At 31.1% G+C, this 24,463-nt stretch overlaps 2 protein-coding genes across 5 annotated transcripts; one reads left to right on the top strand and one right to left on the bottom strand.

Moving 5' to 3' along the window:
* Positions 1 to 6,833: 6,833 nt before the first annotated feature.
* Positions 6,834 to 8,037, top strand: LOC105800652 (protein OXIDATIVE STRESS 3 LIKE 1). Its single transcript, XM_012631932.2, has 2 exons — positions 6,834 to 7,310; positions 7,402 to 8,037. Exons 1-2 carry the CDS (start codon positions 6,988 to 6,990, stop codon positions 7,844 to 7,846), a joined length of 768 nt encoding a protein of 255 aa, XP_012487386.1. The 5' UTR covers positions 6,834 to 6,987; the 3' UTR covers positions 7,847 to 8,037.
* A 942-nt stretch (positions 8,038 to 8,979) lies between these two features.
* LOC105800195 (LRR receptor-like serine/threonine-protein kinase ERECTA) lies at positions 8,980 to 16,352 on the bottom strand. Of its 4 annotated transcripts, none has more exons than XM_052633193.1 (28): positions 16,220 to 16,352; positions 15,650 to 15,739; positions 15,194 to 15,332; positions 14,959 to 15,030; positions 14,736 to 14,807; positions 14,576 to 14,647; positions 14,405 to 14,476; positions 14,245 to 14,316; positions 14,039 to 14,110; positions 13,852 to 13,923; positions 13,692 to 13,760; positions 13,531 to 13,602; positions 13,371 to 13,442; positions 13,145 to 13,216; positions 12,913 to 12,984; positions 12,768 to 12,839; positions 12,609 to 12,680; positions 12,431 to 12,502; positions 12,285 to 12,356; positions 12,128 to 12,199; positions 11,972 to 12,043; positions 11,459 to 11,527; positions 11,299 to 11,370; positions 11,112 to 11,185; positions 10,695 to 10,823; positions 10,175 to 10,522; positions 9,685 to 10,055; positions 8,980 to 9,610 (listed from the first exon to the last, which is right to left on the bottom strand). In XM_052633193.1, exons 1-28 carry the CDS (start codon positions 16,335 to 16,337, stop codon positions 9,239 to 9,241), a joined length of 3,075 nt encoding a protein of 1,024 aa, XP_052489153.1. In that variant the 5' UTR covers positions 16,338 to 16,352; the 3' UTR covers positions 8,980 to 9,238. The 4 variants fall into 4 exon arrangements, with proteins under 4 accessions (XP_052489153.1, XP_012486667.1, XP_012486744.1 ...); XM_012631213.2 differs by having other exon boundaries at positions 16,269 to 16,323; XM_012631290.2 differs by having other exon boundaries at positions 15,890 to 16,240.
* Between the last annotated feature and the right edge of the window lie 8,111 nt (positions 16,353 to 24,463).

Here is a 24,463-nt window from a genome sequence, read left to right as displayed (position 1 = left end):
CGATATTCATAATTATTACATTAATATTATATTTATACATATTAATGTTGATATGACATTTTCTAAAATAATTATTAATTACTTGATATTTATAGTTCAATTTAATATAAATATTTAATTAAAAACATATACTTTAGTATTCAAAGATAATAATATTAATTTTATTATTTAATTTGAATTATAGAGTTGATTTGATAAAATACATAATTAACTAATAATATTAAACAAATTAAAATTAAACAAATTCGTTATTAATACTAATTTTATTTTATTAACAAAATCATAAAATTCAAATTTAATTATACGAATAATTAACTTTCAATAAATCATTCCTAAAATTTAAATTAAATACTAAAAATTTAAGAATATCAAATGATAATATTTTGTTGATTCAACATTTATTAAGAAATTGACTATTAATGCGCGTGACTATTACATTTTGTGAATAGGGTAAACGTACATCGACTGTGAGTCTGTGACTCATCACCACGTGACGGACAAAAGAATAAGACGTTAATGCAATTGATTTTAAACTTAACCGTCACCCGTCAGTGCCCGAAAAAATAATAATAAATTTTACCGTCTTCCTTTTTTTTATAATTATTAATTACAAATTAAATTAGTATTAAACATATTGGCCGGTGCGTGCCTCAAGCAAGCCGCCTACTATAACTGAGTTCCAGCTGACTTTTTCCTTTATTTCTAGATAAATATATATTAATAATGCTTTATCAAAATTTTTAATTTAGCATTTATATGAAAATAAAAAATATCTTTTTAATTTGATTTTTCAATGATTTTGGTTAATTTCACAATAAAAATATTGTTGTTATACCCAAGTAAATTAATTTGTACTAATATTTTTTTAGATATCATTTTTTTTTTTACAAGAAAGACTCTACGTTAGCTCTCCCCTAAAAAGAAAACAAATATCGAATGATTAAAGAATGTCACGTGCTAAACTCAAATTAAGGGTCTGTTTGTTTGGCAGTAAAATGATTTCTGAAAAATGTTTTACTTTTCTGTAAAATGATTTACTGGAAAATATTTTCTGGTGTTTGGTAAATCTGTAAAATATATTCTCATTGCTTTGGCGATTTCCGAAAACATTTTCCTAAAAGTTGTTTTTACATATATTAATATATATTAATAAATTGTTTTTACATATATAATTTTTTTGAAAGTACCACTTAAAATGAAAGCATGAAAATGAGTTTTCTTGTAGGAAATTGTGAAAGAATTGTAACTAATGTGTTGAATCATGAGTTTGATTGGTGCAAGATTTTGTTATATATTATTAGGTTATCTTTCCGTATAATTAATTAATTAATTAATTAATTAATCCCTCATTATATATTTAATCAAGAATTTGAATGGAATTCATTTAAAAATCAATATATTATTAGGTGCAAATTTGAGGATTTGGATGAAAGATGAAAAATTTGTTGATGGAGTAACTCAAACAAATAGAATTTCAAGATATGCTAATGGTCTCCTACATGCTCTTAAACATGTTTAGCATGTTACCAACTCATTTCACAAACAATTGGCATATGAAAACGAGTCCAAAATCTCAAGCATAAAGTCTCTTATACATTAGCATAAATTTCACTGCAGCAAAAAATGATGAACCAGACATTAGTTAAAAAACTTATACATGCACATCAATAAAATCCTAATTGCCTTTAAACCTAGTGCTTGCCCATTGCAACTCCTGAGCCTAATCCATAATCAGAAGGCAATGGATCAATGCCACCGTTTCACCCCAATCTTCAACACCATAAAAACCAGCAGATTTCCCTTTATTACCTCTATTAAAGCTCTCAAACTCATTACTAGAAGAACTCAACTTCCATAAACATTCAAATCACCAAAAGACAACACATCATTCCCCATGTTAAACTGCAAAGGAGAATCACCTCAATACTTCTTTTTAATCCATTAACTCAATGCTAAAACTAAACCATGGAATCAATTATAATGCAAAGGACTAAAAGCATTAACAATTTATTCCAGTAAATAAGACCCACGGCATTCAGAATATCATAAACTACAAAAACATCTACATACCCTGAGTTTCTTATGCGTTACAACTAGAAGAGGAGGAATAAGTGAATACAGATCACACAGTGGTCTTGTAAGTGCTGAAAAAGTTGGGTGCTCAATAGCCCTACAAAAAAGTATGATATCCTTGAAATAACTAAACAAATAATATTGCTTAACATTCATTCTCAAACATTAAGCACCTCAGGATAAACTGCATCTGAAAGTTAATTAGCATAACTCAAACATCCATATCATTCATTAGCAGGAGCCTAGGAGGAATTGCAATGGAATACACTATTTGCTAGTATGCTTAACATAAAAGAATCTATTGTCTCCATGAAAAAAAAGGATTATTTAGTGCACCACTGGTGAAGCTAAAATCTCCACATAGGACGCTACTAATCTGCTACATGCTTATTAAGTATACGATTACTATCCTATATGCAAGCCAAACAACCGAGACAACCACAAAAGACTCAAAGAAAAGTAGGCGAAAGAAGGTGAAAGACATGGGTGGTGAAGGAAGCTCCAGGCGGTCCAGAACCACCCAGGAGTCGAATACTCTATCCGAGGCAGGTCCCTAATCAGTTGTGATTCAGAGTTTGTAGAAGGGGAGGGTAATTGAAATGGAGAAATTCCTGATTTTCTTTTTCTCTGTATGTAAACATATTGGTTGCTTGACCATCTTTTTGCTTTAGTGGAAATCAAGAAGAGTGTCGTGAAACTAGTAGGTAAGAAGGAAACAACGAAGCAAGATGGTATAAGGAAACAGTTGAAGGTAAAAGCTATTATAATTGAGAGAAGAGCTAAAACATGCACTGTTTATCAAGTGTATTCACAACTTCTCATGAAAGAAAAAATACCAAATATTCTTCTTTTTCTCTCCATTTTCTCTTCTTATCTGGTCTCTAAAATTGGAATCAAAGCTATAACAATTCCACTCAAAAAAGGGCAAACACTAGAAACACAAAATCCAAATCCTAGTAATATAAACTGTCACCAAGAATTTCTTGGTATTTCATCTGCCTTTTTCATGCATTTTAAATGAACCCAAAGCATCCTTCGAAAAAAGATTCACTATCTCAAGGCAAAGGATCAAAACTCGAAATCAAAAGGAAGAAACAAAAGAAACCTGTTGCAGAAATACCGATATCATTGTAATTCAGCAAAAATAAGCAAGATTTATAATCATGTACTTAATAAATGAATCGGGTCAATCGCATCTACTAACTGAAGCTTTAAAGGTAGAAATGTTGAGATTTTTATAGTGAAAATAGCAAGAAAATTAAAAGGGAAAGCTTCCCTTTAGTGAAGAAGTGGGGGTCGAGTGGTGTAGGGAAGAAGATGATGAGTTTTCATCATTTTTCCAATTTCTGGAAAATCCAGCAAAAACCACCAATTTCATAAAAACTTGAAGCTTTTGGGTGACTCACCGACAGATCTATGAAGCAGAGAGATGGAGAAGGAAGATGAAGCTGAGAGACAGAGATGGCGAGGCAGAGATGAGGAGGAGAGGCGGAAGCTTTGAGAAATGAAAAATGTCTACTGCTTAGAAGAGAATGGAAAATGTCTGCTTAGAGAAAAATGGAAAATGTCTTACCGATTTTGAAGCCGTAAGACATTTTTCGGATGAATGGGTTTGATTTTACCGTGTTTTGGAAAATGTTTTACTAAAGGATTTCATTTTCCCCCAAACAAACACTGGAAATGGTGTAAAATGTTTTCCGGAAACCATTTTATAGCAAACAAACGCACCCTAACTCTAAGTAACATAAATGTTGCACATTGAGGCATTTCTTATATGGCACAGGCTATTAGTGAAGGCAATTTTATTTGTATTTATTTGTCATTTGTACTTTTAATTTTTTTTAATAAATTTGTTTAATAAAATTAAATCATTCACATCGATATTGTTTGTATTTATCCTTAACAATTTTTGCATACAAAGCAAAATGTAAGCTAATTGGGTTCATTGAGTACTTAACATTTAACTAATATTAAGTTGAATTATGTGGTTAAATCGTAATGCGAGAAGACAACTTATATTAGTAGGTAATCTAAAAAGTTTGTAGTCTAATGAATTGAAATTGAGCAAATTGGTTAAGAGACTATTATGTCATCTATCAAATCAAATTAGGGAGATAATTTATTTTGGTTATCAAAGTAGTTAACTCCCAAAAGATAGAGATAAAGATGTAATTGTTTATATTGACAATACATTGGGCCAGACCCAAGTGAAATTAATCCTAAATTCATTTATGGAATAATTCACTTGTGACATTCATAATGTGACTTACCTTAATGTATTAAAAGCCTAAGTTCAAATAACTAAAGAATCAAAAGTCGATACATTGGGTATACGACTTCTATATGACATAACTTCATTTACAATAGTAAAATTAGTAGCCTAATTAAAGGTAAATTATATCCTCTTATTAACATTACATGATAGATGAAAAAGTGAAATAAGATGTAATAATTACCATGAGATACAATAAGATCACATTGGATGAACATATTTAACCCAAAGAGATAAAACATATATTGTAGGAATAACACACTTATGACAAGGTTATTTGTCAAGTATCTATAGGTTACTTTCGTAATGGTATATAATAAGCGAGAGTTCAGGCATGATACTTTAATTGAATGAATCCATAATCAAATGATATCGCACTTAATAGACGAAGAATCAAAACTTATCACAAATTATTTGAATCCTAATTATATATGTCCAATTGATCCCTCCGTTAATTCAACATAACCCAAAACGAATTGCATGTAGAATTGATACTATGGAATGGATGAGAACTAGACCTGTCCATGGGCCGGGCGGCCCGCCCGAAATATGGGAGGGTTTGGGTAAAAATATAGGCCCGAAATATGGGCTTGGGCAAAAAAATGAGACCCGTTGAGGCCCGAATATAATAATTATATATTTTTATTTTTATTTTTTAATTTTTAATTTTTAAATACTTTTAAAATATTCTTTTATTTTTTTATTTTTAAAATAATTTTTTAATGTTTATTAAAAATGGGCCGGGCCGAGCTCGGGATTATGATATTTTTCCCAGGCCGGGCTTGGGCAAAATTTCAGGCCCATAATTCGGGTCGGGCCGGGCCCGGGCCTAGGAGGCTGGCCCGAAATTTTTTTCCGAGCCCGACCCATGGACAGGTCTAATGAGAACGATGATTGAGAGAAATAGATCATATGCATCACTATCCACAGTAAATAATTTTTCTTACTGAATATAAAAAAAAACTTTAAGGATTAAATTAAAATTTTAAAATAATTATTTAATTCAATTTAATTAATAAAAATAAGGACTAAAGGAATTATTAAGTATATCTAAACCAAATCCTTAAAGCAATTGATTGCAAATGTTCTTATCAAAAAGGAGATTAGACATAAGGGAGACAATCATCTTTTCTATATTCTTATCCAATCCCTTCCCCCCCTTCCATACACAATAAATTAAATTAAATTAAATTAAAAAATTATTATTAAAAAAAAGGTTAAACGCGTGGTCCCCCAAATATGGATAAGGCTCGCCATGCCCAAAGACCCTCATCATTGCCACGTCATATATATCCATATCCACCACCTTGTTTCTTAATACTATTCCACGTGGCACGCACATCACCAATAATCTTTCAATTAATGCAGTTTTTATTTGTTTTGATTTTATCACTTTTTTTTCTTATATGTATATATCCTCAAATCTTTTTATTAGATAAATAATTAATCAATAATTGAGATTTTGGTCTAATTTCGATTTTAGTCACTCTACTATGATGCAATTTGATTCTTAGATTTTTGTTTCACATAATTTGGTCCTTGTATTTTATAATCTTATTATTGGGTCCAAACCGATAACATTGTTCGTTTCTACCATTAAAATGATTATGTGAATATTATTATTCGATCACATGGTCAAGTCAAGATAAAGTAAAAATCCAATCTTCCATGCTGAACCAAGAATAAATTTATATGTTAGTTGAATACTTAAGTTTGTTTTCAGAAAAATCACTTCATCGTTTTAATTGTAGCTACTAACAATGTCATCAGATTCTGTTGAATCGGAATTTCAAAATTAGTTTATGTATTCTAATTTGATCAACATTTTTCTCTATATTTTTTTTTGAATTTTGAAATTTAAACCCTAACTCAAACAATAGTAGTTAAATCTGTTAGGTTAAATATTATTATTAGTCTCGTACTATGCATAAGGTGCGAATTTGGTCTCTAATCTCCAATTTGATCATTTTCGATCCCTATGCTCTTTAAAATTTGAAATTTCAATCTTTGCTCAAACAGTAGTTGTTAAATCTATTAATTAAAATAGCGTAACTGTTTCTGTGAGTATTATGTAAAAATAGAACATTGACATGACATTATAAATGTGATAAGATATTTGTTGTATAAGATTTTAGAGACAACATTATTTAGCTTGATGAACATAATGGTTATAGTCTTATCATGATTGAAGTCTAAATCGATAACTTATAGAATTTGGCCTAAATTAAAATAGAGACTAAATCTTTAATTTCAGCATAGTACAGGGACTAAAACTAGAATAAAATCAAAATTCTTACATGTGGTGCCAACTGCAGACATGGTATTCTGCACACGGAAACACCTGATGAAACCAGCCAATTTTTATTTTTATTTTCAATCGATATGTTTTAAAAAAAGGAAATTTTTCTGACAATGAGTGGATGAGGATAAGAGTCCCCCACTTGCTTTAATTCAATTCATAAATCCATTTATATATATAATTAACAACAAACAAACAAATCCCCAAATCGAATCAACCCCCATCCCTTCATTCATTCATATCTGCTTTTCTTTACGTTTGTTCATTCGATTTTTTCTTTGGGTTTTCTTTCTTTTTGATCCTTTTGCTATTTTGGGTGGTGAAAGATTGAAGAATTTTGATCATGTCGATCGCGTTGGAACGGATAGAATCGGCGGGGTTCGGGCGGGTAATGAACTGCGCTTGCGATAGTTCTAAATTCGAATCGCCGCCGCCGGTTAAGGAAACGAAGCAGTTGTTATTGGCGGAGACGGCGGCGGTTGAAGAGGAGGAGGATGACTGGAGGGTTTCGTCGTCTACTACGACGTCGTCTTCGATCGGGAAGAACAGTGATGAGGTATCCGGAATATCATCGGACGGTGGTGATTGCGAGGAAAATGAAGTTCAAAGCTCTTATAATGGTCCTTTAGATATGATGAATTCCCTTGAGCAGGTCTTGCCTATGAGGTAAAAAAAACCAAAAACCAAAAATAAAAATCTTTCCTTTTGTTATAATTTATTGATTAATATGCTAAAAAAAGTCTGGGTTTTCTTGCAGGAGAAGCATCTCGAGTTTCTACAATGGAAAATCAAAGTCTTACACGAGTTTAGTCGATGCATCATCAGCTTCCTCCATTAAAGACATAGCAAAACCTGAAAATGCTTATACTAGAAGAAGGAGAAATTTATTAGCAATCAATCATATATGGGATAAAAACAGGAGCAAAAAGTTCATTAGACCAATAAGTTCAAGTAAAAGCACATTAGCACTTGCTGTTGCAATGAGTGGTTCTGAGACTGATAGTTTTTCAAGCGCTGGTGAGGATTCTTCTTCAACTTCCAGTCCTAGGTTATTACTACCTCCATTACACCCACAAACGAAAATGGTTTCTTTGTATAATAACAGTATTAGTATTACCCCTTCTTCATCACCGTCGAGTGGTGGCCGGAATTTCTCTAACTGGCGGTCTTTTTCATTGGCTGATGTACGTGAATATAACTGACTGTTATAGTTTTACATGAGTTTGATATACTTTTTATGATTGGCTCCTCCTTGTTAATCTTTATTTGATGGAAAAAAAAGAGAGAGAGAGAGAGAGAAGAAATTGTTGGCCTCCACAAGGATTTTTTTGTCAGTCTGTAGTTTTCATTTTTGAGATCATATGATGCTAATGAAGTGTTGATTTCATTTTCCTATTGGTAGCTAAGTTTTTTTGAATCAAAACTTTGATTTCTTGAAATTGATTTCCAATGTGTTTGATTTGTTAGCTATAAATCAATTGAACTAGCTTTCATGAATTAACCTGTTAGTTTGTTGTATTTATACACAATGAAGCTTGTTTTTGAGTTCAGTGGAATGATTCATTTTAAAGTAGAGCACATTTGCCAATCAGAAGGAAAAGGAGCAAAAGTGGGTAAAAGATAATCATAGGAGTTAAATTGAATTTTATTTTATTTACTTGAAAAATAAATAAATTTTGTCTCTCTTTAATTTAGTATTTTCACATATATCATTTTGAGGTGAAAAATTTTTACTCTTAAAAATAAATGAAAATTTTAACCTTCTAAAGATTAATTTACTCAATTTTTAGTAAAAAGCATAATGTAATCTTTTTTTTCTTAGTACAAGAGCTACTAAAATCCTGGCAGCTACCATGTGAGATCTTCTAAATGCCATGAAGTTTTAAACTTTTACCATGTGAAATCTTCTACATGTATTTGTTTTAATCCTTCATCAAACATATGATGACTTGTACCATAAACAAATTAAAGATGACTAGTGAATACTACCGGCTTGATGGATCTTTTAATTCACCATATTATTCTTTTGAGGTGCCAATCTGTAAAGGGAAAACCCTAGGCGGGTTAAGACATTAAGTTTCCACCTATGGGACAAAGGCACAAACCCCAACAAGGTTAATAAGATGGTGACATTAAAGCAAGTCGATGGCTACCTATTAAAAGACATGGAACCGATAAGGCCCAGTTACGGAGGTAGAACACAGCTAAGGGTTTATCAGTGCATTATTGCTGGTCACACATATAATGGGGTTTATGCAGAGCTGAAAGCACCCAAGACCCAACACCTTTCCCCCACCATGCCAGAAACTTGGTTGTTAAATGCCAGAGGTCCCACTTTAGACAAAAAGCCAAAAATTACTACCATAATTTGATATAGTACAGTATACAACCATATGAATTTGTAGTACTATTACTAGCTAGCATCTTTGGGGTTGCTTTTTGCTATTTTTCTCTCTAAGCTGCAATAATTGATACCAGTCTACCAGAGTCTTTATACACAATTTCCCATCATCTTTTTCATCTTTCAATCATCTAATGCACATTCATGAAATATTTTAATTTTGATTTTAAATTTGACGACTTTGGACTTCCTTTCACTCACTGTTTCGAGATATAACCTCTCCGAAGTTGATGAAAAGTTGTGCATCTGAGGTACTCATAGATGGGCAATTGACTAAGTGTGGAGTCTTGAGATTTGCATACTCATCCATGTAAGAAGTGACCTTGGTAGATGGAAGTGGTGCCGGTGGGATTGTGGTTGGTTGCTTTGCCGGGGGTTCCAATGGCCTTAGGCTTCCTAGAACTCGTGTCACTTCATGCATTGTTGGTCGATCCAATGGGTGTCTCTTGGTGCATAGAAGGGCAAGCTGAAAAACTTTCTTAACAGCTCCAAGATCTTTGCAAGTTGCAGTGATCTCCGGATCAGTGGTTTCCATGACGGCATCATTAGCAGCCTTTGACAGAATCTGTTAAGAACGTGATATCAATACAGTTTTTAAACTACTTCAAACCCGAATTATAGATGGATATAAAAACTTACCAGATGATGAAGACTGGATTCATTGTCTACAGGTTTCCTTCCAGTTAGTAACTCAAGTAGAACAATCCCATAGCTGTAAACGTCAGATTTCTCAGTCAGGCGAGAAGTGCGAGCATATTCAGGGTCTATATAACCAATGGTGCCCATTACGTATGTAGAAGTGTGAGACTTTGATATGCATAAGCTTTTAGCAATGCCAAAATCAGTAAGATGAGCCTCTAAATCCTTGTCCAACAAAATGTTTGATGACTTCACATCCCTGTGGATGATTCGTGGACTACAGTCATGATGTAAATACGCTAACCCTTGTGCAGCTCCAAGTGCAATCTTCAATCGAATGTCCCAACCGAGAACTTTCCTCTTGGTAGAAACTGCAAGAAAAGAACAAACTTGTAATTCATGACACGTAAATGAGCTTAGAGAGAAGCTAAAGAAACACCAAAACATATTCTAACACATGGAACTGGTTTGTTCTTGGAAACAAACTTACCATGGAGGAGATCCCAGAGACTGCCATTTTCCATATAGTCATAGAAGAGAAGGTTCCGAGACGGGGAGAGAGAATACCCTTGAAGGCTGACCAGATTTCGGTGCTTAATACTCCCAATTGTCTCGAGTTCTGTCTCGAATTCCTTCAAGCATTGTGGATAATGAGAGTAAAGCCTCTTGATGGCAACTGGCCTGCAATTCTTAAGAACACATTTGTAGACCGTGCTTGATGCACCACTACCAATTATATACTTCTCACTCAGATTCTCAGTCACCCTCATAATGTCCTCGTATACATGAAGTGCCATATTCATGTGAAGGATCACCAATTTCGGTCTTGAGTAAGTAACTGCCGTCAAGAAGTCCATGAATCAATAACAAGGGCCATAAGTTTCAATAAGGTATCTTTAAGAAAAAGGAACAAAAACTGACTAACAGTTCGCAATAAGTATTTTTATGTACTATATACTCCAAATCAAGAGGACTTCATAGGTTTACACATAAAGGAGAAGGCAAGGCACCTGGCTTATCCAGTGATCCATCTGGAAAAGGTGTAGGATTGTGCGGGCTACATGCTGCGATCAAGATCATTAGAAGAATCACAAGAGCACCAAGTGCAATGCCGAGGATTGCAGCTTTAGAGATTGAAACTGCATAGATAAGTGAGCACAACAAAATGAATAATCAACCAAAGATAACTGACAGATTAAACATGCCAAGAAAACATTGACCAACTACAATAGGGAATGGTAGTTGCCAAGAACTCCATGCATAGGTGCCAAAACAAACTATGAGGTGGTAGCTCATTGTTTTGATATCCGTTTTCTAGTTCTAATGCCTTTTCAGTTTCTAACTTTAACATCTGCCTTAAAGCTTATAGCCATTCATAGTATCAACATATAAGATAAAAATACATCACTCTCTAAGGTAATCAATACCTCTCTCCGCGGGATGAGACCCGTGGCATGTAGAAGAAAGCCAATAGCCACAGAGCCCGGGATTTCCAATGAAACTGCAATGAGATGGCAGTTTGAACTCAGCTTTGCTTGCGAAAAAGGGTAGCAGCTAAATATAGCTTTTCGGTTCACGGATATTTGTTTAGAATGCAAACTAGCGAAATCTTACCTGTCTGGTGAGAATCTTGAAAAGTTATTGCTTGTGGGAATATCACCTGCAAGATTGTTATGGGATACATTCCTGCAATGTTTCAAGAAAAGTTAGGGGATTATATAATGCAACCCTAAACCGAAAATAAAGTACAAAATCTAGTGAACCGTCAACTCACAAGTTGGTAAGACTAATACAGTTGATTAGTGACATCAAATCTCCGGATAAATTATTGTTTTCTATTCTCCTGCATTATATAGAACCAGCAGCTTATAAACAAGAGCAAATATTCTATTCTAAGTCAAGACCATATAAGATATTTAGGTACATGAGATGTTTTGCTAGAGCGTTAAGGTTTTGCGAAGGCCATAAAATTGGTAAAGACTAATACAGTTGATTAGTGACATCAAATCTCCGGATGAATTATTGTTTTCTATTCTCCTGCATTATATAGAACCAGCAGCTTATAAACAAGAGCAAATATTCTATTCTAAGTCAAGACCATATAAGATATTTAGGCACATGAGGTGTTTTGCTAGAGCGTTAAGGTTTTGCGAAGGCCATAAAATGCCACCATTTATTCCAACATGTTCTCATTAACACAGATACAATCAATGGAAGTGTTGTGTATGCCGGCATGTTCTTTCCAACACTTAAAATGTTCGGAATTGGTGCTGAAAAAGTAACTTACAATGAGTACAGGTCCTGAAGCTGTGCAAGTTCCCGAGGAATAATGCCTGAGAGATGATTATTTGAAAGGTCTCTGCAATGTAGAAGCATAAGACAAGTACTACTTAAGGCTCTAACCTATTTCTATTTTCATGGCAGAAAAATCAAGATTTCTTACATTTCTAAAACGCTTCTTAGGTTACCAAATTCTGCCGGAATGACTCCGGTCAAATTATTTCTGCTTAAATTCCTACAAGAACAAATAAAGCAATGATAAAAATATTTGCTAATCACTTAAACTAGAAGGTTGGATATGATTTTCCCGATGTACTCACAGCTTCAGAAGGTGTTCCAAATCACCGAGAGATGAAGGAATGGAGCCACTAATTTTGTTGTTAGAAATGTCCCTAAAAACCAAACAACAAATAAGAACAAAAAAAAAATCAACAAAGAGGAAGACCTTATGGCACTTAATACTTACAATGTATCTAAATTCCCGATACGTGAAAGCTCAATTGCTATAAAACCCTTGATATCATTCGAGGAGAGATTCCTGAGATAAAAAATTCATGATTAAAGCGATGATATTTCTAAGGTACATTATGCAAGATGCTTAGCATTTGAGTCACGCATTTTGGTATAACAAGGCCGAAGCTTACAAATAAGTCATACTCTCTAGCCTTTCAAAAGCAGGTGGAATGGTTCCATTCAACTTGTTTCCATGCACATTGCTGTCATCAAATCAATCAATCGATAACTACCTTAAAACTGTTCAAATTTAAAAGAATAAAAATTATGGAAATGAGATCAATGCTTACAGGCTGTTGAGATTTGTACAGGAGCTAAGATTTTCAGGAATAGGCCCTTCAAGATGGTTGTTGGCAACATTTCTGCAAAAAGTTGTATCAGTGATTATGGCATAGCTTAACTTATACATTTGAACAACCAGTAGGACTAACATACAGATCAAACAGTTCTGTTAACTTCCCTAGCTCAGGTGGAATAAGTCCTGTAAGATAATTATCATTCAGCTCCCTGCACAAAGCAAACCGATGGTTGAGATGGCTGAAAATTGCTTTTATAGGTATCGACATAACCGATGTTTTATGTGGACAGTCGAGATACAGAGAAGAAGTTTGGCAGAGGCCACTTAGCACCGGAAGTATGAAACGTAAACAAAGAAAATTAATCTTACAAGTAGTGAAGCTTTGTCATATTTCCCAGCTCAGGAGGAATTGATCCAGACAGTTGGTTACCATGCAAATATCTACAGCATATGGTATATGGCCATCAAAACATTGTTCAAGAATAATACTAGCAGCTGTGTCATTATACTTTGCGTTCCATATTCTAAAACTTACAAGTTGCAATCAGGACTAACAAATGATATTGAAATATACATACAGTAAGTACCTACTTACAATTTTTCTGTGTAGGTCAGATTCCCTAAGATGGGAGGGATGGGTCCACTTAACTTGTTGCAGCTTAAATCCCTGGATAGTATACACAAGAAAACAACCATAGATAAGATTGATAACACGACAAAAAGAGAGAATTCAAATGATGGTTAAAAGCACTTACAATACAGCAAGTGCTTGCATAAGGCCAATAACAGATGGAATCTTCCCAGAAAGACGATTACCTTGCAAAGATCTAACCAGGAAATTGGATATGAAACTAAGTAGTTAGTAGGTACATTGTCATTAAAAAGGAAAAAAGAAGAGGGATTTTCAGGCACGTACAATGTAGCTACTTGCAAGAACCCAATATTGAAAGGAATTTCCCCGGTTAGCTGGTTGTACGACAAGTCCCTACCAATCACAAGAAACGGATGTTTTTGGTTAACCAATATAGGCACTTTGAAAGCATTAAACCTCATTGAACTAAATGATGAGTACATACAAGACCTGGAAAGCCGTGCAGTTGCCTATATTCTGAGGGATGTTACCAGTTAAACTGTTGTTTCTCACATCACTGCGAACAATATTGAGTTTTAGTTAAAACCGGAAAAGAGTCTTACGTGTCAAAAGACAGAAAGTCGGTCATGAACAAGAAGAAGAAGAAGAAGAAGAATAGTAAGGAAACTTACAAGTACCACAAACCAGTTAGCTGGCACATGTCTGGAGAGAGTGTACCTACCAGATTGTTTCCTCGCAAACCACTACAAAGAGGAAGAAAAGATACGAATTAAAAGCATCCAAGCTAAGAATTTATGAGAAGATATGATTAGATAGAAATAATAAATCGGACTGTCATACAGTGAAAGAAAAGGTGCAGTAACTATTGTACACTCACAAATACTGTAACACTTCGTTCCAATAGATAAGCCTTGGTATTTCTCCACTCAGTTTATTTTGTGATAGGTCCCTGGAAACAAATATCAGGGAAAGAAAATTCCTTCAAAACATCAGGAGAATTATAAGGCAATATAAAGTAATAAGAAGAAAGAACTTACAGAACTTTCAAGTTTGGAATCTGCGACAATGTTGAAGGTATCGGTCCAATTAACTGATTGTTTTTCAGAACTCTGAACAGTCATTTAAAAGTTTCAAAATTAGAAGAACTGAGCAAGCTGAGAATTAGCAGTAATGCGATATATAGTGAGAAATGCTTCGAATTAACTTACAGGAATTCCAGTTGCCTCAGTTTCGATATTGAAAATGGTATGTCTCCATATAACTCATTAAAAGACAGGTCCCTAATAACTCCAACAAAACAATGTTCAGTTTAACTTACAAGATGCTTAACCAAACTTCAATTGAGCTCTGTTCTAGTAAACTACTTACAGGCTTTTCAATGATGAACAGTCACCAATCTCGTCCGGTATTTGACCAGACAAACGATTTCCTCTAAGGTCACTGATAATAAAAAAAGACACAACCTTTATCAGTCTCAATCAAATTTCATGCATAAGAGCAACTAATATACTTACAGTTTATATCAAATTTCTCATGTTATAGAACAAAGATTGGATTTCAAAGAGAAAAGGCAATGAAAAATAAACAGTACATTGTAACAAGGTCCTTGAGCTTTCCAATAGCTGTTGAGATTTCCCCATCAAGATTTAAACCTGACAGGTTACTACAGTACCAGAAACCAAACAAAAAACAAGGATCAGCTTTTAAAAAAAAAAACAAACTTTTCTGGCAAAACCAAGAAAGAAAATATCTTACCATAAAGAATGTCAATGACCAACATAGGCTAACAAGTGAAAAGAGAAATGAATTATAGTATCAAAACTTACAGTGCAACGACATTGAAGGTGACATTGTCACAAGTGACCCCTCTCCAAACACAGTAATCTGAAGATGGTGTATCTGTCCAGTCATATAGAACATTGTCCACATCTTTAAAAGACTTCTTTATCTCCAACAGTGTTGTTCCTTTATTACATTACATAACATAAGCAAAAGCAAGAAATGTTGGTTTCATTGCAGAAAAAATTAAATTAAATACAAGGACAGACAACATAAACAATCAATCTATGTTCAAAGCCTTTTGGAAGAGAAAAAAATCAAAAGATTGTTGCTTCAAGCATGAGCCTTAAGCGTTAGGAAACAAGCAGCAAATTTAATCTTTAAATTTTGAATAAGAAAAGTTTGACTTAACTAACCATTATTTTCTTGTATTTTCAAACCATCCAAACAAAACCAGAAAAGGAGACTTTTTTTTATATGAAAAAAGAAAAGAGATCACTTACCATCTTCAGAATCCACAAAAGCAAAACCCAAACAAAAGAGAGAAACCAAGAAGACAAACTCCAAATGAAATACCGATGTCATCATTTCACCTTAAGAGAACACAAAAACAAAACAACCTCAGTTTTTTCAAAACAAAACCACCCAAAAACACCATATCTGAGCCAGAGAGAGAGAAATAGAGGGAAATAAACCACTTTGAAAAAACCACAGAGGAGAAAACCTCTTCTTTTTGAACTCACCGACATGGAAAACGATGATGGAGAACCAAAAAACACACACAGAGAAGAGAGGAAGAAAAAGCTTTATTTTTTTCTTATGACACTTCACTGTTATAGTTGATCTTGTACCCTACTATTGTTATTATTTATTTTTTTCATTTATGCAAAAAAAAATTTCTTTTACAAGGTAAAACGATAAGAAGAAGAAGCACAGCAAAGGACTGAGGGATTCTGGCTCGTTATATCACATCACTCTGCCACATTTCACACACCCTCTTTCTTCCCTATATACATTATACAGTTCCCTCCTAAAGGGAAAAAATACTTACAAACTGTTAAAAAAACACATACACAGAGAGAGATAGAGAAAGAAAGAGAGAAGAAGAAGAATTATTTTCACATATAAAGTTAAAAAACTCTCTGCCATTTTGCTCTGCCATTTCCCCTGCATACTGCAAAAACACCCCATCTCTTTCTCTCCCTCTCTCTCTCTCTTATTATCTTTCTTTTAATTTTTTTCTCCATTTAAGGGAATAATAATAGACTAATTCATTCTTACATTATGAAACAAATCAAGGAGTTGTTTTAATTTTTTTTTCTTATTTGTCATGTTTTCAAGATTAGTATCATTGGATCCAGTAGTAAAAATGTCATTACTTTTAGTAAGATTTTTGAATTATTAATAAAAACAATAATACATTTTTAATAAAAACAATTTGTATAAGAGTTGATTATATATTGTCTTTTTTATTTAAAATTTTGAGTAAATTAATTTTATATGTTTAATTAGAGAGCAAATTGATTTATCCGTTACCAATTTTATTTATTTTTACAGTTAAAAATTAGTCTTACAAATAGATGAAAATTTTAATAAAATGACTAATATGCTATTTGAACTAATGTATAAAGACTAATTTGATTTTTTTAGTAAATGAGTAAAATACAATCTAACTTCTACGGCTGAAATCTTCATGGTACTTTCACTTGAAAAATATTCGTTATGTTGAAGGATAATCAATATCTATACTATTAATAAATTTTGATTGAGTTAATGTTACAAATCAACCGGACATCAAGTTAATTAGAAAAATTACAAAAATATTTTTTGTATTTAAAATAAATTATATGATTTAAGGGTAATTTAGTATTTTAAATTTAAAATTAATTAAAATATACATATAGTGGAATTTGGGCCATGTCAATTTCATTGAAAAAGCTTTAAAATTATCACTCAACCAATGTTTTATTTTAATTTATTTATACATTTTAATTTTATTATGCACACTTTATTACCCTAATAATTGTATATTTATATTACTATTAATAAAATCTCTAAATGAGTTGGTATCATGAATCAATTGGACACCAACTCGATTAAGAAAATTATAAAATAACCTTTTGTATTTAAAATAAGTTATATTATTTGAGGATACTTTCGTCTCTTATTCACAAAAGAACAATAGGAAATATGTATATTGATATTCTTAGTCTCATGTATTCATGTGTTTAAAATTTGTTTTACTTACAATTTAATCTATTTTTATTTTAATGTCGTATATATTTCATGTGTTATTATCAATTAGTTTCAAAGCATACATCTTATTATTTGTTGTATGTTATTTCTAAACATATATCTGTGTTCTAAATATGTGGGTTCCACACAAATACACATGTGATAAAGTTTCTAGTATTGTAATGTTATTATTTGAGTTGATGTCACAAGAAAACTCAACACTAGCTCAAGATTAATGATAATATCATATTACGTGTGATAGAAATACTAGTTATTATAATAAAATTTCAAAGAAATATTATTATAATGATGTTTTTATCTTTTCAAATTTTCATATAAAACAACGAAAAAGCTTTATTTAAAAATCGAATACCAAATCAATAAATTTATTTAAAAATCTCTTATAACTCTACCAAAAATCAATATATTTTATATTTTGTTCGCTTGATATTAAAATACGTGTAATTTAGTTGTTTTTTTTTAGTGTTTGTATATGTTGTTTGTGTAGGGAAGCGTGTACTATTTATAATTTTAAATATCCTGTTTGGCAGTTACAAGTTACTTTCCGTTATTAACTGCTCCCCCGCCAAAGAATAATCGCCGTATTATTAGTTTAACTCGGCGTTTTTGACGATTACGAACCCTTTTTAGAAATCAAAATAGCGGATAACAATACAAAGATATCATCCATGGTTTATTTAAGTATTAATTGCACAATTATGATTCACATTTTAAAATATTTAATTAAACTGTCATACTAATTATTTTCTTTTAATCTAGTTATTAGCTGATGCATTAAATTTTATTTTTATAATTTTTTATACTTGTCATCATCTCAATTATTAAATAAATTTACCTTTGAATTTTAAAATTAAAATCAATCATAAGGGAATACAGAATCTTGAAAAAAAAGATTGAATTATTATATGGTAAGAAAAAAAAATAAATTAAGGGGCCACAAGAAAAGGCTAATCCGTACACTGAAGTAGCTTAAAATTATTTTTAAATAAAAAATAAGTATTTTATTATTATTTTTGTAAGTGGTCTTTTTAAACCTTGGGAAGGTCAATTGTCGCCTTCCCCTCACAATCTCTGACAGCTACCCCTTCTTCGCTTTGATGATGGAAGCGTTTGTTGGGCCCTACCTTTTACTACCTCTTCTCTCTCTCACGCCGTTAACGTTTCTATTTTTACTGTAACTGTTTCCCTTTTACTGGCTTGGGTTTAGATTAGTTCTCTCCTTTCGTTGGTTTTCCTCTCTGTGTTTACTTGATTTTTTCTAATGAGATCTCCTTTTTTAAAAATAAATTATCGTGATGAAATAAGACAAAGATACTTTATGAAAACGCGTAATTGTGAATTTCTTTTTTTTTTTTACTTCCATAACAAAAAGTTGTAATCATCAACTCGATTCCAAAAATACATGAATACCTAACCAACCTATCAAAAATATTTTCGATCTTAGCATATCCATCTTCCTGCATAATGCAATGTGTTAGTGACTTCGCTGCTTCATGTTCGAACAATATCATGGTATTTGTCAAAGTTTTTGGAGTTGGCATGTTTGACTTTTTAACTACATGGCACTTGATTCTGTCTTGTTAAGCAATAAGTGAGTAGCTAGGGACGTTTGAGATGAAATTAATTAAATTATTATTTATTCGAAGGAGATGATTAAGTATCCTTATTCTTATCTCTTAGAAGAGTTTTTAAGGTGATATAATAAGCTGATTTATGATGAATTTTATTTGAATATTATTCAAGATAATCCATGTGATAAAATTCGGATTCAAAAAAGTTTGAATCCTTGATTGAGTCCTTTTTCATATGGTGACAATGTTGAAGGAATTAGAAGTTCAACTTTAACTAGGACTCTTTACCATCTTAGAAGATAAGCTGCTAATCAAATTTATTTCAAATGGGGGACTTATTTGCTAAGGAGTTTATTGTATTTACTTCAAGTAGGATTGAACTTATTGAAGGTTGTTGACCTATCCTAGTTTGACTTAGAGATGAAGTAATTTGAAGACTACTTATAGGATGTTGATGGTGTGCTTATCGTGGGTGATTTTCTTAAGAAATTGAAAGTAGATTATTGTGTATTCAAACCCCTCTTATTCGGGAATATATTGGAGATTAATTATTAATTGAATTGTGAGGTTTTAAGGAGAGTGATTGTGACAATTTGAGTTTGACTTTAGGATTGCAATTATCCATTGTGAATGGATAAATTGGGCTTAAACTAATAGTTGTACCAAATGAATTGTTGAACAAAATCATTCTCTGAGTTAATCTCCACAGACAGACGTAGGGACACTCTATATGTTTTCAAACCCATATTCGTTGGGAAGATTGCTTTAGACCCAAAAATCACATTGAAAAGTGTTTCACCAATGTGTGCGCGTGTGTGAAGTAGTTCAAAGAGTTTCTACCTCCATGATCCATTTGGTGAAACACTTCATAATAATTACAGTGAATTTCTTTTATGTAAGAATGTTGGGAAAATGACCCAAAATTTTCATTTCCCGTATCATAAAAGGCCATGAACTACATAGCTAATCATTAATTGAAGAGGCTCAATTGGTTGGTGAGTGATCAGTTAACATTTTATACAAAAATATCAAGGACAACTTTATAGAACAAAGTAATAACAATTAGATCACATATTCAGGTGTACAAAGTTAAATAATTACAATTTCACTAAAATACACAAGAAGTTTGTTGAGGTGCAAAGTTGGATATGGCAATTGATGATGGTTTACATGGCAAGCATGGCGAGAGACGCTTGATGTTGGAAAGAGGGAGAGAAATATTTATGAAAGTTTGAAAGAGAGAGAGAGAGGTTGCATGTCCCATGTACGAGTTTTTGAATTGCTTATATACAAGTTCTTTTTGTGGCTCTCATGCTGCCAGCAGCCTTTTATATAGTAAGCTTGATGAGTCATGGTGTCCTTTAGACACGTGCCTTTGATGATTATGAATGATCATGTCTTCATAAGTTCGTCTGAATAAATCGTGATGGGACTAGGTAAAATTCAATAGCAAAAAAGGTGGTGAAGTACATCAATTATGTATAGAAAAATATGGCTCCTTAGCGAGATAGAGCTAGTGTGATGAGATACTTATGATTGTCAAGTTGGAGAACTATAGTGAAATATAATTCTAGCAAAGTATAACAAAGTTTATTGGAGAGAATCATCTAAAATTGGTGATATCAATTTAGTATTATTGACAAAGGATCCAATAATCACAAATACCACCCAACAAATTTATGGGAAGTTTTATACTTTTACTTGATCAGTTTGTTGAATTAAATGTTTAAAGGGTCATGCATCTCTGAGAGGATACCTTGTTTCATAAAATAAATAATTTATTATAGATATCATAAAATTTCCCACTTTCATAATTAAGTTGAAAAAGTTACTAAGAATTAAAATGGTAATAACTGTAGAGTTAGTTTGAAATATAAAATGTATATCTAACTCATTCTAACTTTAAAAACTCGACTTGTTACATTTAATCAATGAATCAAATTTCAAATGGATGAAGTTAAATGTCATATCGTATTAGTTTAATTAAGTTAATCTAATAAAATTAATAGTTTTTTCATCTTTTATGATAATGAAAATTTTGCTCTTTCCCCCTAATGTTTAAGGACTTTTTGATCATGTTAAAAGTATAGGGATCAAAATGCACCACTTGTACAGTAGAAAGACATGTAAAATACTTTATCATAAATGTTAATATAAAATTAAATTTAAAGGTTATGCGAAACTTATGCCTTATTTGATAACCAATTGAAACCAAATCAATTCACTGAAACTTAATATTTTCATTAACTTAATTTTTTTAAATATATTTTATAATAAATATTAAAAATGATTTGATAGAATTTTTCATAAAAATAATTGGAAAGTAGGTAAGAAGACCTATTTAGTCACTCTTAGTTTCAAAATTAAACAAATTGATCCCTTTAAAAAACCGAGCAATGTAATTAGTGTCAATTTTGAAAGTGTACAATTAAGGAAATTAATCACAATGTTATTGTCCTTTATCAATTGTACATTATTTTGACTGGTGTAACAATAGATTTAGCCCTTAATATTTACGTTTTGTCAATTTGGTTTTAATTCTAAAAAAAAATATAGCAAATTTAGCCTCAACATTTACACAGATGTTGTAGGTTAAATTTGTTAAATTGGGACCACATTGGTAGAATGTCTAAAATTTAAGAGTTAAACTTATGTACAATTAATGAAAAACATTAACATCAATGCTTAATGTTCCTAATTGCTCCCGTTCGAAATTAACAAACATTTAAATTACTTGAGTTTTTAAAAGAAACCAATTTACTCCGTATCAAAATTAAAAGGTCCGAGAGTTTTTACTGAAAATAATTAAGTAGATAAAGGGTAACTTCAATATATAATGGAGAATATATTCGGTCCATTTATACTTATATATTTTGTTTTCCTTTTACATCGTATTATCCTTTAAATTGCAAATCAATTTCACAATATTTTAAATTAATTATTTTATTATTAGTTTGGATATTGTTAAAAATATTTATTTTCAATTTTATGATTTTTATATTTAATATTTTAATTTTTATCCTATATTCTTGTATTAAAACTAAAATTAATGGTAAAGATATAGGATAAAAATTCAGCGTTGAATATAAATATAAAAATATAGGGATATCAATTTTAACAACAAACCAAATAATTTTTGTAATTTAGTTTCAATACTTATTAAATTCAACATTTAAATTTTCAATTCATCAAATTTAAAATCGAGTTTAGATGAACTCAAATAAAAATTTCGCTAAAATATTGTAGCTTCAAATACTTGTTGAGAGTAATTCTGCTTCCAACTCCCCGCCTTAATTAGAAAGAGTAAGGACTACATAAGTAACCAAATTAGATATAAGTATGATTAATTAAAAAAACAAATACAATTAATATCATATATATTATATTCATAGTAAAATTTGGGTGTCTTTAAATGACGATACATTTATCTGTGATTAGTGTAAAAATAACAGTAACAATAAAATTAAATATTATAATGTTAAAAAAAAAACTAAACACATTGATTAAAAATAAACACACATTCAAAACCATCTTAACATCATTAAATGATTTATGCCAATCTTTTCATAAATTATTGTAGTTATTTGTATACAATTAATGTTAACTTATAATTAATGTAAATTCAAATCATAATATACATGCACGACATATCAAATCTGAGTGGAAACGTGGCCTCGTGCCTATATGAGCCCCCCTTTTTTTTTTTTTTTTTCTAAAAGCAAATTTTTAATAAGGGTGAATACAGGGTAAGTAGAGCTTTTTCTTCAAAATAAAAATAAAAATTGCACTTCTACCTTCGTATGATTAAATTATAAATTAATATATTAAAATAAAAAATTATCTAGTCTCTTAAAAATAATAAAATTATAAATTAATATATTTTAAAATCTATATTTTGACATAAAAATTATAATTCAATTTTAGTCTCGCTACAAAATTTTCGGATTTGTCTCTGTTTCTTAAGTAATATATTGGATATGAGTCTTATGAATAGAAAAACAATATCGAAAAACTTTATCCTTTATTTAAGAGTCTGATCTAATTTAATTTTAAATTTAATCGAGACTTAATATGACTAAAGGATTAAAGTAAACTCACAAATACAATAATTCCCTCTATAACAGTCCCATTTGTCTATCCAATTTTTCCTCTTATAAAGAGGTGGTTGTCACCTATAGGCTATATTGTTATAGGGAGATAATCGTTGTAAACTTATCATCGAATTCATATGGTGAATTTCCATCAAATAAAGAAAGTGAGAATTATGTTAAAAAAAAAGAAGAAAAAATGAGAATCAAAACAACAAAATTAAAAAACGTACGACAGGTGCATAGATTATTGCTTTTATGCATCTTTAATTTTACATTATTTTATATGGTTAATTGTAAAGTTCATAAACCTAATAAATTCAATTAATCAATATGACTTATCAAATTAAATTAATTAATTTATGACGAGTTATAAAATTTAAGTAATCAATTTACAAGTTTACGATGATTCAAATTCATAGTAGAATATTTAATTAGAGAACTTAACAATTTATTGAATTAATATCTTAAATTCCACTAATTGAAGATTGTTTTCATTTAATAAAAATATGATAAGTAGATTATTTTTCACGTGAAATTTAATCACTTTATCAAAATAATATTTTAATTAAGATAATTTTAATAAGCTTACTTATATGAAAAACTATAAATTCACTTAAAAATTTAGATAATATGTTGTTATGGAGAATTAATTTAATAAAGAATATACTTCATAACTATAAATATGATCGTTATAAGCAAAAAAAAATGTTATAAAAAATAAAAGAAATGGATAGGAGAGTAAAGTGAATAAAGAGTGGAGCCAGCAATCACATGGAAAGCGTTTTTGCATGAAAGTCCTTCCAACAAAATAACTTCCCAATCACGTGCCCCTTTAATTAATGTGTTATTATTATTAGGGTTTACATTTTTATTTGGTTTTGGTTTTTGGGGTAGGCCATGACCTACTTTTTTCTTTCTTCATGACTCCCAATCTAATTCCAATTTTCAAAAAGAGTGGGGGAATATCCTGAAATCTGTTCCATGGATATAAAGCAAATTTCACTGTTTGGGACAGAAAATTTGTATTATGATGAAAAAGCTCCTGTTTTCTTTCTACTGTTTATGGGATATTGCTAGACACAAATAACACTGATTTCTGCCACCTGGGTTAATACAGATAAAATCATTCGAATTCAAGTAAATTTTTTAATCTAGTCAAGTTTCTCCGAAATGAAAAATCGTTTATACAGGCAATTCACAGATTAGTATAACGGTAAAATTATAGTTTGATCCCCACAATTTTTTTATTTATCTTTACCTGTTAAAACAAATTTTTTGATTATGTCAAGTTACTTGTTTGAATAATTTCAAATTTAAGTTATTTCAGATTGGATCATTTTGAGTTTGAGTCAAGTTTCTTGGATTGAGTAAATCTCATATGTTTACTTATTTTGAGTTC

Source organism: Gossypium raimondii, chromosome 7 (genome assembly GCF_025698545.1).
Source record: "Gossypium raimondii isolate GPD5lz chromosome 7, ASM2569854v1, whole genome shotgun sequence".
Taxonomy (NCBI): domain Eukaryota; kingdom Viridiplantae; phylum Streptophyta; class Magnoliopsida; order Malvales; family Malvaceae; genus Gossypium; species Gossypium raimondii.
This window is presented reverse-complemented; position numbering and strand designations above follow the sequence as displayed.